Source organism: Sinocyclocheilus anshuiensis, unplaced genomic scaffold (assembly GCF_001515605.1).
Source record: "Sinocyclocheilus anshuiensis isolate Anshui unplaced genomic scaffold, SAMN03320099.WGS_v1.1 scaffold68, whole genome shotgun sequence".
Lineage (NCBI taxonomy): Eukaryota > Metazoa > Chordata > Actinopteri > Cypriniformes > Cyprinidae > Sinocyclocheilus > Sinocyclocheilus anshuiensis.
The window spans coordinates 1,988,484-2,003,801 of record NW_015555741.1 but is presented as its reverse complement, the minus strand read 5'-3'; the positions used below and the strand labels follow the sequence as shown (position 1 = coordinate 2,003,801).

Here is a 15,318-nt window from a genome sequence, read left to right as displayed (position 1 = left end):
CCCTAGAGAAGATATAACATGACACAAAACATATACACTTTTTAACTTTATGTTTAACATGTAAGGTGACCCAACGTTGTAGTGTAGTATATGTTACAATTTAACACCACAAAATATAATATAATATAGTATATTATTCTATTTTTTAACCAAACATTTTGAACGACACTTAGCAATGACAAATAGCTTTTATTCCCTAAGATATATGAGAATAGCAGCCACACAACACACACCTTTAGCAATGTCTTCAGTAGTCCAGCTGTCATCCAGTCTGGTCTCATTCCCTGAGGTCCACAGACCCCGATCATCCAGCCACCGAGGTGTCCAGATCGCATAGCTGATACACAAACAGCCCATCAAGCCGAGACAGGATTCAATAAATCGAAAACGACTCCTCGAGTCGACCAGTTCTGGTCCTTGCATCGCTCTGTTGAGAAAAAGCGAATGGTTAGATATAACAATAACATAAAGTTGCCAGTTTAGCTGGAAACTAAACTTAAAACATTACAGTTGGTAATTTCAGACAAAATTAGGTAATCATTGTTAGGTTTGCTTACCTTAAGTCTTTAAAATGTGTTCAAATGACAGAGATTTGATTCCACGCAGTCCAATGACAGTAACTGATCACGTTCAAATATCAAATGAATCAGAGAAACAGAAACTTGAGTGTTTTATGACGATGTACAGAAGCATCTCTCACTTGCCCCTCACAATGCTGTAATAAGACACTGTAAAGATTTCCCTCTACCCACAGTGAAGACCCACTCGCAATGGAAACTCCCCCTCTCATAAACATACACACATACACTGTGAGTGCTTAAATTCCCCCAGAAACCCTGCGAGTGTTTCAGTGAGTCAGTGTGGTTTGGAAAGTGAAAATGATATTTTATAAATCACTTTACTGTGCTCAAAGGAGTCTGTGGGCTGAATTTCACCAAATGACCGATACTGGAGTAAAAGAACAGATACAAAACAATCTATATATATATATATATATATATATATACAGTATATACATATATATCAAAAATAGGGGTGCTCCAGTCAGGATTTATTCAATGCTTTTTACTTTTGCATTTACTTCTAGATTTATATATTAAGTTGCTCAAGCAAGTGGCAAAACATTTATATATATATATATATATAGATGCGTGTGTGTGTATATATACACACACACACACACGCAGTTGTGCTCATAAATTTACATGCACCTTGCAGAATATGCAAAATGTTAATTTTAACAAAATAAGAGGATCATGAAAATTGCATGTTATTGTTTATTTAATACTGTCCTGCATAAGCTATTCCATATAACAGATGTTTATATATTCTCCACAAGGCAAAATAATAACTGAATTAATAAAAATTACTAATGCATTAAGAGCAAGGGGGTGCAAACTTTTGAACAGGATGATGTGTCATTTTTTCTTATTTTGTTTAATGGGGGATATTTCTGAAGAACAGCAGGCAGTTGAACTGCTCAGGACCAACAAGGGACTCATGAAAACTATCACACAACAGAAAGACAGTCGTGGATCATCCAGGAAACGACACACAGTATTAAGATTCAAGGGTGTGTAAACTTTTGAACGGGGTCATTTTTTAGAAATTCAGTTATTAATTTTGTCTTGTGGAAATATATATATATATATATATATATATATATGTACACACACACACACACATATTAATATATGTATGCATACATATATGTGTGTGTATATAACTACATAACTTTTTTTAAGCCTTTTACTTTTTTGCTTCTTTTAGTAGTAAGCGACAACCTGAACCACAGTAACTGTAGCAATACATCAGGAGAGTTGCTGTGTCGTCATGGCAACGAATAAACGGCACAGGAAAGAACCACTCTTTAATCTCCAGCAAGGTGGGCTCACAGGAAACCCATGAACATGGTTATTTCCTGTTGCTCGCTTTCTGCCACAGACCTCAGGTCAGCTTTGCCCTACTCTCACCAATACAAGCGAGACTGCGGCATCTGATCTCAGGTCATTGTAAAGGAGCAACATAACACAATGAAAATATAATTCAACATAAAACATTTTAATTGACGATTGATTTGATTGATTCATTCGTTCAGTCAGGAGCCCTTAAAACATCAATGAACAACACCAACGGAGATCTGAAACAAGGCATTTTCCTTGGAAGCTGAAAACTGATAAGCAACCATGGTGTCAAAAAAAGGCATTTTTTGGAACAAATTCATCTTGTAAAGATAAGAAGTGTCAAAAAGTAAATATACACATACACTTTTATCCTGAAACGGACAGCCAAGTCAATTAAAACTTTCCCCCCCCCCAACAAAATCTTTAAATTATTTAAAATCAATTTAGAGGGGTCATATCATACATTATTTTTCCCCTGAGGTTTACAGTGTAATGTTAGTATATATTTTTTTGTGTGTGCCAAAAACAGTAATTTACAGGAACAAAACAAAAAAAATATTTCACACTCTCTCTGAAATATTAAAAGGTCTTTCTGGTGCTTTGCCTTTAGGACTTTCATATAAAAACGAGCACCAGGACTTTGCATTTACACACGGGTGGTCAATAAAGTTATTCTTCAATAAAAGTCTCTTTTCAACGCTGAAACTGATTTCTGCCGCTCAAACTGTTAAGATCTGACTGAAATGATCAGGGATCTAGTTAAAAATGAACATCTGCCTCTCGTTTCTAATGTTGGGATCCGTTGGAAGGACGTGCAGAGTAGTAGGTGCTACACACAGTTAGAAACACTGCAAAAATGCTTCTTAATGAGTATTTAATTAGTCTTTTAAGTAAAATATCTAAAAAGCCTTAAAACTAGATCAATTTACTTAAGAAACAACACTTCATAAGTTATGAATACTTGTCATAGACTCTCTTAAATAGCATTTTGTCTCGCTGCACTATCAAATAAAAAATACTTGTATTAAAGATATATTATGCAGTGCTGTTCCTTAAGTAAATCCATCTTGTTTTAATTTTTTTTTTTAATATATTTTTACTGAAAAGTCTCATTTAAAAACTAATTTTAAGAATAAAATTCATTAAGAATATGATTTTTTTTTTTTGCAATGAGAAGCAAATTTTAGGTTCTGAAATTTACAATATATTTCCCTTATACAAAATTCTAATTTAAAAAAAAAATTGATCCCTCACAATAAGACCCCTTTAAATCAACTCAAAGACAATAGATTGGATGCTTAGAATTTGATATGAGCGCAATTAAAGGGGCAGTCGCCAATTACTGTGACAGCTAGGGTAATAATTAAAGTACAAAAACATCCAACAATAACAACATTTTCATATACTGCTGTGGTGACTCTCCATAATTGTTTCAATCTCTGATTACAGGGATCGCCGCTGTGTTGTTTCTGCAATTAACAGTTTGCCTTTAAACTGTACATAAGGTGAAAGTATCTTTCATAAAAAAAAAAAAAGTATTTGACAGGTGCGTTGCACAAACTTGTTTCTATCAACTGTTACTCTATTTCCTGGCTTTATCGAGCAGGTCTGTGAAAACATCCAATTGTGTTGGGTCTTGTCCAGCAGCTAACTCAGGCTTGTGCTTCTCCAGCCAATCAGACGTGTGGATCTGCTGTCGCAGAGTACCAATCAGAGAGTCCAGACTCTCTGAGCGGATGTCGGATTGGCCATTAATAACTGTAAAGTTCTCATCAGGCAATGAGACGGGCTCTGTCTTAATGTGTACTGTGTCAAGTTTGGTTTGAACGCTTGAGGTCTTGAGTGTCTGCTCTTTGCACTCATCTATTGTCTTAGTGTCTTCCCTCCTCGCTGTCCCAAGGCTGTCATCCTGTTCGTCACTTGTTGTGCGCTGTGTCTCAAGCACTGAAGAGCCCTGAAGTTCTTCTAATGCATTTTTAATCCTCTGCACACCTGAAAAACAAGGATTTGAAAGGAATAACTGCCGATCACATCTAATCCCACTCCATAGGAGACACTACAAGAAGACAGGAACTGAAATGGAAATGAGCGATCGACAGACCTAGCTTTAGTTTATGCAGTTGATCAGTGAAGATGATTCTGAACCAGCCTGGAGACACACAGCTGAAGGCCTGACCGCAGCTCAGCAGAACCTTGTGCTTGAGGAAACACCTCCACAGAGACAGCTCCTCAGCAAACGTCTTCTCACTCAGATACTACACAAACACCAAAACATTATACAGAAATCGGCTGAACTTGACTGATTTCAAGAGTTTGGATGCAGAAATCTGTTCTAAAGGTGCTCACTTTGCTCAAGTCTGCCCAGATGAAGAAACCAGCACTCCTGTGCAGGAAAGGTATGTCCAGTTTCTTCAGCTCTTCTGTCATGAAGCTGTGAGCCTCTCTTAGCCTTTGTCTGTTCTCTGGAAGGAACTCACTATTCAGCCAGTCTGGAAACAGCAAGAAATCTCCCTCAGTTAAGTGCTGTTGTGAATGAATCATTCTTGTCAATTGTGACCCTGGACCACAAAACCAGTCTCAAGTCACTGGGGCATATTTGAAGCAATAACCAAAAATACATTGTATGGGTCAAAATTATAGATTTTTCTTTTATGCCAAAAATCGTTAGGACATTAAGTAAAGATCATGTTCCATGAAGATATTTTGTAAATTTCCTACTGTAAATATATCAAAACTTAATTTTTGATTAGTAATATGCATTGCTAAGAACTTAATTTGGACAACTTTATAGGCGCTTTTCTCAGTATTTTTATTTTTTTGCACCCTCAGATTCCAGATTTTCAAATAGTTGTATCTCGATCAAATATTGTTCTATCCTAATAAACCATATATCAATGGAAAGCTTTCATATGGTGTATAAATCTCAATTTCGAAAAAATTGACCCTTATGACTGGTTTTGTGGTCCAAGGGTCACAATTAATCAATCTAAATGATCTGTTCATGATCATGCATGCAACTGTGGCTTCACAGTTTGTTACTGTATTTGGGTTTAACTCAGTGACTCAAGATACAAATCATGTTCTCACGCAGTGAAAAATACATCGTGGAGCAAAGAGAAAACTGACAACACGCTGACAGACAAGACAGAGCAGGTTACTTTAAGTATGAAACAAAGGCTCAGCTTTCACATTTTTTCATTTAAGAAATTCAAACAATAAATACTGTTTTGTGACTCTTTAATGTGTCGTGACAGATCGCTGTAGCGCCGCAGTTCAAGCGGCACGTGAAGCAATCATCTCTTCCCCTTTACTAGTTATAGCATGAAATAAACATGAATGAACATCAGAAGGTATCGTTTCAATCACGGAAAGACGCCACTAAACACCATTTTTCAAGATCAAGTTCCTGCCTGGTTTGTTTGTCGGACAAAAATGGCAGATTCAGCGTTATGATTGGTCAAATCGCCTGTCAATCAAAATCCCTGTGAAGGGTAAATTGAGCACCAGAAGGGAAGTTTATCAGTGAATAATGACTTAAATTTTGGTCTATTTATCATTTAAAGCAATTGTACAGCTTCAAATATAGTCATATAGACCATTTTTATGATACTTTTGCAGTGCAATCAGTCTTAATTTATCACAATTACAAAACACACACTGTGCAGTTAAAAGTACAAACTTTAAGTATGAATCAAGCCAGTACACCAAAATTGTAGTATTCTAAAAATGCATATAGCGCAAAAGGTTAATGGTACATTTACATGACAACAATGTACTAAAAAAAGTGTTTTTTGTTTTTTTTTGCATTTTGAAAAGTTTCACGTATACAGACAAAACATTGTTGTCAAATGATCCCCATTCACACGGAGCCATGAAAATGACTAAAAATGCTGTATTATGCATGCCAGGCCAGTAGTTCACGATGTCACTTCGTAAAGAAGCACTATGCGGTATGCGCCTATGCACAAACCTATAAACTATACATGTACGTATGCATTTTCACAATTGTGCATGTTTTTTAAGGTTACATGGAGACAATAACAGTATGGTTTTAAAAAAACTTGCACTTTGAAATCTGTTTTCAAAAGTTTACATTTTCTGGCCCACAAACACAATTTTTGTGTAAATGAAAGGCCAAGACGCATACACAGTTTTCCATTTTTAGCTGAAAACGGTGTCATGTAAACACCCCCTAAGTCTATAAAAGCATAGAAAAAAAAAACAACAACCAGAAAAAGTATACCATCCTTTTGACAGTATGATTTGGGACACACCAACACTAATTTTACGTACTAGACAGGATGAAATGTATGGGAATTGTGAATCAGCCATAGAGTGAAAAACAGACAAAACATTGACAAAGCCAGGGAGAAAATGTGTACCTCTGTCTCTGAGAAGCTGTGCCATCTGGTACTGTGTGGGTCCTGGGACTCCATGGAAGCAGCCCAGCTGATCCAGGGCCTGAACCAAATCTCTATTCTCAGAGTAGACCATGCCAACTCGCATTCCTGACATAGCAAAGTCCTATATGCATACACAACAACATTTGAATGCAATAAAACAATGCCAAGAATCTGAGGAAATGCTTTTCCCACAGTTGAAATAGTGACATACCTTACTGACGCCCCACATAATGTGGGTTCTTTGGGGATCTGGCAACCTGTGGAAAAATTTGTGATGATTAGTACAAGCAATATTCACATGTACCTAGGGCTGGACGATATGGCCAAAATTTATATCATGATATATTTCTTAATTTTGGTTGATACGATATAATTCCGATATCTATTTGAACAATATTTTAAAAAGCCTCAGAAAAACTGCCAAGAATACAAGCAATATTCACATGTACCTAGGGCTGGACGATATGGCCAAAATTTATATCATGATATATTTCTTAATTTCGGTTGATACGATATAATTCCGATATCTATTTGAACAATATTTTAAAAAGCCTCAGAAAAACTGCCAAGAACGCTCACAACGGATGCTTGTGCCTACAAACTTCTGAAAAATGAATTTGCCAAATCTATAAAACCTCCTCCTATAAAACTATATAATATTTTAGAAATAAAAACGGTACAAATAAATTAATGTTCACCTTTTATTTGTATTTAGCCTTCATACAAACAAAAAATGTGAAATCACCGTCAAATAAACAAAAAGCCAAATAAACTGCCAAAAAGACTCTCAGACTCACCTTATTAATATTAACATATTTAACTTTAAAGTATAAAATAGGCTGATTATTCTTATAGATTGAAACAAAAGTGCTTCAGCCAGGATAAAGATTATGAAATGTGCTCAGAGTTGCTGCAGAAAACAGAAAAAAAGCGAAAATGCTAATTCATTCTGCCAGCAGGAGGCGCTTTTGGAGCGGCAGAATCATCGTTTTCTCCAGCTGTACACAAAGTGCTCTGCTCATAAATGCTACTTTATCAGATAAAATGAAAATGACATCGAAACTTTTCTGAAGGCAGTCTGTTCCCTTCAAAGATACATTCATATAAAACACCCACGTCACGTTTTGATTTTGAAACATGCAGTGCTCATGTTTATTCAACGAAGTCAAACTGTCAAAGCTTTTTGGAAAACCTATTTGTGGCGATCGGTGTTTATATTGTAGTGGGCCGCCACAAATAAATCAATGTATGGGAAACACTGATAATGTATATTGAAATATCGGAAATGTGTTTAAAAATCATATCACCGTTATTGAAAAAACATTATATCGCAACATAAATGAATATTGAATTATTGTCCAGCCCTCAATGTACCCCAAGCAAAAATAGCCCTTTCTGACATTACAGTAAAGATTAAAATAATACTTCAGCTAAAAATTTTAATTCTGTCAACAAATTGTAATTTTTGGGCAAAATACACTTTTAAGGGGTTTGACTAGAATTCATTAAACACAAGATTCAATTTTCCTTGACACCTAATGAAGTACGTTTCAATTTCAGCTCAGGGCATATTAGTTCATTAAGCAGAAAACTAAGTAAATTAGAATTTAAAAAGCACAGAAATAAGAGAGAGTTTATGTGAATGTCTCTCACCCATCCAAGCTGAGAACACTGCGAAACGTGTCTGTCTTGTTGAACACGGAGAGCATGTAAATCTCATCCACGAGCACATGAAGCTTGTGCCTGGAGCAAATGAGAGAGAAAGAATGAATAAATTAGTGCCGCTGAGGGCAGAAATTCAAATTCAAATGACATTCGTGAACACAAATGTAATTTCTCGTCAATAGCGTGGAACTTAATGAAGCATGTGAAAACATTTGGAAAACAAAGTGCGATCACAGACCCATAGGTTTGGCAACCAGAAAGTTTTTCATCATTTACTCATCTTCATGCCATTCTAAAACTTTTTTGAAGAACGCCGTTTTCCCTACAACAAATAGGATGCCAAGCTCTGAAGTGCAAATGTGATTTTTGATACTTTTATGGTAGTTCCTCATCTCTGCTCAATAAATGTTTTTATTATATGGAAAAAGAGCAGCATAAACATTCTTAAAACCATCTGTTGTGTTACATTAAACAAAGTTTTGTGGGTTTTGTATAACATGCCATTAATATTTCTGCATTGATAAAATGTCACTGGCTTCCAGATATTAAAGATCTGAATGAACCAGTGGCTTTGGTTCAGTGCTTGTAAGAAACAGTTTAAACTCACATTTTGGCAAACTCTAGAAAGCTGATCATCTCCTCAGACGAGTACACTTCTCCCAGTGGATTGTGGGGGTTTAAAAGGATAAGGGCTTTGATGTTCAATCCCTATATAAAGAACGTACAATTTTAAGAGAGTCATACAATGTGAGTTTCAAGCGTGTACACGGTATGTTTAAGTAAAAAAAAAAAAACCTCTTTTTTGGCCTCTTTAAGAGAGTTCTCCAATTTCTCAACAGTTAGCTGGAACGGTCTGACATCACTTCCTGTGGGCTGTACCAACACAATACAAATGCAAACATAAATATAAGAAACAAAAATAAACAACAGAAAACCACTATAACATGCCAATGTTACATTATGAAATATTACGACTGGACTTTCGCTAACCACCTGACTGTAAAGTGGCACATGGTGTAGTTTGACACTGCTGTACAAGTCCACATCCTCCGTTATCACACCATAGAAGGGTGACGGGATGAGAATGGCATCTGTAAAACACACACACACAATATCAAGTAACATTTTAGACACGTATGGCCATTTACGGTTTAATTTTGCACCATTATCAAAAAAGGTTTGATTGTATAATTAAAAAAAAAAAAAATTCTCATAATCATCATATGGATAATTGTTTAGTATCCATATCCAAGGGCTTTCAGTAAATTTTGGTAGTAATGGGTAGTAAAAAAACAAAACAAATCAGCATACCAAATCATCATATTAGAATGATTTCTGAAGGATCATGTGACACATGTGATGCTGAAAATTCTGCTTTGCATCAAAGGACTAATTTACATATTAAAATACATGAAAATGGAAAACATCTCTTTTAAATTGTAACAATAATTCACATTATTACCCTTTTTCCTGCAGTTTTGATCAAATAAATGCAGCCTTGGTGAGAATATGAAAAAAATCTTACAACCCCAACAAAATTAGACATGAGACCAGACATATTCAGTGGTGACCAGATGGTTTGATACCTTCTGGGTCACAGAGCGTAGCTGCCAAAGCCGAGAACAGAGACCCACAACCGTTCATAACAACGACCTGCGAAAGAACCGAACAACATAAGCATGTGGTCTGAATTTCTCTTTTCACAGAAAGAGGAAGACTAACAGAAATAATACCATACAATAATATAACACTGATGTAGAAAACACTCACGTTCTTGGGTTTTAGCGGTTTGGGAGAATGGCAGTAGTCTGACAGGAACTTAGCAACTTCCTCTCGAAGGCTTTGGGGAAAAGAACATCAATACTGTGAAATGAAAGCTGAGCATGGGATTTTACACAAACGTTAAGAGTCAAATTAATTATACATTTGACAGAAAAACAAACAGTTAAAAGAAGTTAAGGAAAAATGGTGGCTTACAAACTGTGGCCTTTCCAGTCGGGGTATTGTAAGATAGCAGGTTCAATCTGAAGCATGTCTGGTCGCATCAGCTTTTAGAGATACCACAAATCAATCAGCAATGATTGTAATGTGTAATGTCCAGGCTCAATAACAACTTTTTACATTTCTGTGCATATAAAGGCTTTTGAAAGTCTTTCTTGTTGTAACAACACTAAAAAATCCTTCTGAAGACAATGTGAGTGGTGCTTGCCTGTGCAAAACTTGATAGGGTGCTGTAGATGGTTGCTAGGACATTGGTATGCAGTTTCTAAGGTGTTCTGAATGGCATTTAGCTTGTTTTAATTCAGTTGCTATAGGGTGTTTTGGGTGGTTTCTCACTGGCCAAAAGAGCACATTCTTCCAGACTCCATGATAGTGTGATATATATTTTAATAAAGCAATAAGTCGTGCCTAACAATCCCCCTTAGCTGTTATAAATTCACTGTAAACCACAGCTTCACGGGGCTTACTGCTTTTATAAAACGGTTATTCCATATAGGTTTCACAGAATAAAGTGGAGCAAATAAAGTGTAATGATATAAATAAAAACAGTATTCTTCCACCAAACAATGTAGTTCCTCAGACACAGTTGTGGTTCCAACAAAGTGTTGCCAAGCAACACACAGAAGTAAACAAAGGTGTATGTTTGTAGTGTAATTTACAACAGCTTAGAACGTGGCTCAACCAATCAGAATCAAGGACCGGAACTATCCGTTTTATAATGGGATTTTTTCTCTCTCAGTTTTATAGTCTTTGATTTTATGGCCCACCAAGCGAAAATCATTGCTAATGAAAAAGGATCTCTGCTAATGAATACTAAACAAGTAAATCATGATGTCTCTTACTCTTTTCTGCAGGAGGTCAAAGCACAGCTTGTTTTCACTGGTTCCTAAGTTTATAATGCCCTGAAATAAATAATAGTAAAAAACACAGCAAATTACCACACAGCAGAAGCTAGATAAACACAAAAATTGTATTAAAATGAGCAAACTACACAGATTTGTTTATGAAGCCCCAAGAGACTTGTGGCCTCTGCGGTAACCAAAGCAGTGCCTGTAAAACCAAGACTTGGTTTGTCTTTAACATCAGAAAAAATGAGTACACTCATACAGAGAATGAAGTAAGCGAGTGACTGTAGATGGGTAATATATTTTCACAAATTTTATCTAATCTAAGCAGTTTTTTTTTTCCTTGATTTAAATTTGAATATTGTTTAAGAAATTAATGATGAAAATTATTTATAAAGGATATAAAGGAAAATTATTTTATTCCCCCATCCCCAAAAACCACACCGCACCGCACCACACCACAGGTATTGTCTGGTGGTTCTGTACGGTGCAGTAAAATGTATTTGTTTATGAAGCCCCAAGAGACTTGTGGCCTCTGCGGTAACCAAAGCAGTGCCTGTAAAACCAAGACTTGGTTTGTCTTTAACATCAGAAAAAATGAGTACACTCATACAGAGAATGAAGTAAGCGAGTGACTGTAGATGGGTAATATATTTTCACAAATGTTATCTAATCTAAGCATTTTTTTTTTTCTTGATTTAAATTTCAATATTGTTTAAGAAATGAATGATGAAAATTATTTATAAAGGAACATGAATTTGTCACACTGCAAGATGATTTAAAATGAACTTAAGGAAAAGAGATTATTAAAATTGTACAAAAAGGCCAGGCAGAGTTACGCTTTAATTGAAAATGTAATATTTTAATTTAATTTAAACTAGGTTTTATCCCCCCCCCCCCCCACACACACACCACACCGCACCACACCACAGGTATTGTCTGGTGGTTCTGTACGGTGCAGTAAAATGTCTCTCTTTTTTTTTTATAGTCAGTCATGTGTTCATTTCTGCATAAAACATGCAGTATACATTTTTCTTGATTTGGAAAAATAAATGATAAATTTTTTACTTTTATATACCTACACTACAGTTCAAAAGTTTGGGGTCAGTAATTTTTTTTAAATGTTTTTGAAAGTCTCTTACGATCACCAAGGCTGTATTTACTTGCTCAAAAATACAGTAAAAAAAATACAGCTGAATTTTCAGTCTTTAGTGTCACATGATCCTTCAGAAATAATTCTAACATGCTTATTTGCTACTCAAGAAACATTAATTATTATGATGTTGAAAACATTTGTTATTCAATATTCTTGTGAGAAATGTTAATATATTTTTTATTTAAGATTATTTGAATACAAAACCCAAAAGAGCAGCATTTATTTATTTGCTGCCACATTTAATCAATTTAAATTGTCCTTGCCAGATTAAATGATTAATTTCTTTTTTTTTTTTATTCTTACAGTAGTGAGGTTATATAAAAGTATATAATTTATCATATATTTTTCCATATCCAGACCAAAGTACACTACAATTCATGCAGAAATGATCAAATGATTGAAAAAAAGGCATCTTACTGCAGTGTATACCCACTGTATACTAAATTAAAAAACAACTTCTGCAATAATTAATAATAATAAAGCAGTACTGTTTCCAGGGAGACTAACATGAGGGTTTGAATTCTCGTCGTGCACGTTGGCGTGATACTGATTGTAGCCTTCCTGCAGGACTCCCTGGTGCAGCCGCATGCTATTGCCACGCCGGGAAAGGTACGGGCTGTACTGAGCCGTCTGATCACCCCAAAGCATGCTGGGTACAGCTTTGGCACTGTTGGGTAACAAATAGGTTTGTGAGGTACTGGGCACCGGGAGCGTTTCCCTGCTGGTGGAGGCACTCTGGTCTTCCGTCCCACGTGATGAACTCAGGACTTTGGTCAACATGGACATGAGACGAAACTCATGATCTCTCTCCTGCTTTGCTCGTCTCTCCTCCTGCTGCTCCCTCCGCTCCTCGGCCTGTGCCTCCTGCTGCATCCGGACCTCCTCCAGAGCCAGGAAACGCTCTTCTGCTGTCTGCTGCCAGCTTAGATATCCAGCCAAAGCATTCGATAACACCCCATCGCCCCCACGTCCCACTCGCCGACGCTTCCTCTGATGGAACGATCCGGAACCCCCTACTTGGTCGCCATGGCTACCTCCGTCTCTCATCACAATGGGAGCTGTTGCCGGGGATACACCCGCACCGGAGGAGCCGGTCATGTTCTGGTCACTGCAATCTGTGGTGTGATATCATCAGATATTAAACATTCAATCAGTCAATCAGAGATAAAAGACCACATAAAAACTTAATAAAAAATTAACTAAACAATTATCTCAACATTTTATTAAAGCGACAGTTGGTGTGATAACATGCCAGATCACAGAACATCTGCGGTGCTGAAAGTAAGGCACTGGATGGAAAATCACTGCCAACAGCAGAGACACAACAAATGGTTTGGCATAAATACTGCAATAATGTCTGTGCACTGTTAAACCACACAGACCTTCTAAATAAACATGGAAAATATCAGTTAGAACTGGTACGACAGGCTCATAGTTCATCGTTATCTTGATTATACATCCATGCAATGCTATTTTTGCACTGATGCTATGAAAATATTATAAAGAGTTCCTGAAGGTTAACTGATAGAGCAAGGTCACGGGTTTCATGCACATACTAATGAAATGCACAAAAAATAAATAATAAACATGTCGGCCAAATGCATAATTGTATAAAATATACGCTAGCGTTAAAAAATTTGTGGTCAGTAGGATAATATTTTATTTTTTAAAGAAACTGATACTTTTATTCAGCATGGATGCATTAAACCGATCAATAGTGAAAGTAAAAATATTCATAATGTTGCAAAAGTCTTCTAATTCAAAAAATGCTGTACTTTTGAATTTGGTAATATTCTGAACAAAATGTATCATAGTTTTCCCACAAAATTAAGCAGATGTTTTAAACATTGATAATAATAAAAATTGTTTCTTGAGCATCAAATCAGCATATTAGAATGAATTCTGACGGATCACGTGACACTGAAGACTGGAGTAATTATGCTGAAAATGTCAGCTTTGCATAACAGGATTAAATTACACTTTTAATATCCATTAAAATAAAAACAGTTACTGGTTTTACTGTATTTTTGATCAAATAAAAGCATCCTTTGGTAGGAAAAAAAAGTCTTTCATCAACCCTAAACTTTTGAATAATGGTGTACTGTGTCAAGCAGATGGCGTTTTGTTACTGTTTCTCTGTAGTTACTGAAGTCAAGGCAGATGTTTTTGTATTATTTAAACATGAACATTTGTTTCTGCTTATAAATCCATACCAACAGACTGTTCAGGATACCTGATGGGGAACAGATGACATGCGTGTTTCCCTGCTCTCCGTCCATCTCAGTGTTCTCCTCTGTGTTTGGACCCGCATGTTTGTGCTCAGCAGCGCCTGCTTCATCATCCTCATCAACAGGTCCGAACTCATAGAGCATCTCAGGCGGGCCCACCGCTTCATCATCCGAGCTCATCACCTCCGTCTTGATCTCCAGAATCTCACCTGCTCTGGGCGGCTGATCCGGCGCCTCTGACCCCTGCATTCCGGTTACCTGGTTCGTCACCGTGCCGCCCCATAAAGGCAAAGTCGAACCGGAGGTAGCGGCGGATCGGTTACTCTGCGCCCTTTCCATCAGCTCGTAATACCTCGCGGATCTTAAAGTCTTCTGCTTGTACTCCAGCTTCAACTTCTTGATCTTCTCCCTGCATTGATCCCCGGTCCGATTGATGCCCTTCTGCCGCAGAGTGCTGGCGATTCGGTTGAACACATGCTGGTTTCGGAGGCAGGTCACTAGCTCGGTTTGGACTGGCACGTCTGACCAGATCTGCAGCAGCTCCAGCACCTCTGGCTCGGACCAGTTGCTGCCGCGTTCGTACTTTTTACCGTAGACGTGAATCAAATGCATTGCAGCACTACAACTAAAGCTACAGTGTTATGTTTATAGACTGCTGCAAGTATGTTCACGCATTGGTATGGTGCCGCGTTTATAGGACTACAAGCTAATGCATTAAAGTAGTAAAACTCCAACGTGTGAGTTACTGTAATCAATCATCTAAAACGAGCGCTGGTACTTTACCCCGAACGGAACCAGATCCCTTTACTTTCTAATAACAGTCTCGATCATGCATTTTCTGCCCGACGCTTTTGTTCTTTATTCAAACAAGTCCTGAAACATCCGGGTTCACGGCACATGCGTGCTGCCCTTATTCCGGGATAAATTTGGACCGTGACAACAAAGAACGGCGCTGCGCATGCGCTGAACGAGGAACGTTGAAGCAAGAGACCCATTTGTTGCATAGGCCCGCCATCTAGCGTTTACACTAGTATTTTTGAAACATTGCATGATATTTATTTACTTATTTACTTTTATTTATTATTTGTGAATGTTATTAGATAAGAATCAAATTTA

General features: G+C 36.9%; 1 protein-coding gene and 1 pseudogene across 1 annotated transcript; both read right to left on the bottom strand.

Annotated features, from left to right (window-relative positions):
- Positions 1–423, bottom strand: part of LOC107673242 (uncharacterized) — a 2,139-nt pseudogene extending 1,716 nt beyond the window's left edge.
- Positions 424–3,330: 2,907 nt separating this feature from the next.
- Positions 3,331–15,105, bottom strand: accs (1-aminocyclopropane-1-carboxylate synthase homolog (Arabidopsis)(non-functional)). Its single transcript, XM_016466750.1, has 15 exons — positions 14,208–15,105; positions 12,482–13,089; positions 10,816–10,875; positions 9,950–10,020; positions 9,743–9,812; positions 9,559–9,625; positions 8,966–9,063; positions 8,768–8,845; positions 8,580–8,680; positions 7,961–8,050; positions 6,519–6,564; positions 6,287–6,428; positions 4,251–4,393; positions 4,006–4,159; positions 3,331–3,896 (listed from the first exon to the last, which is right to left on the bottom strand). Exons 1-15 carry the CDS (start codon positions 14,812–14,814, stop codon positions 3,487–3,489), a joined length of 2,745 nt encoding a protein of 914 aa, XP_016322236.1. The 5' UTR covers positions 14,815–15,105; the 3' UTR covers positions 3,331–3,486.
- Between the last annotated feature and the right edge of the window lie 213 nt (positions 15,106–15,318).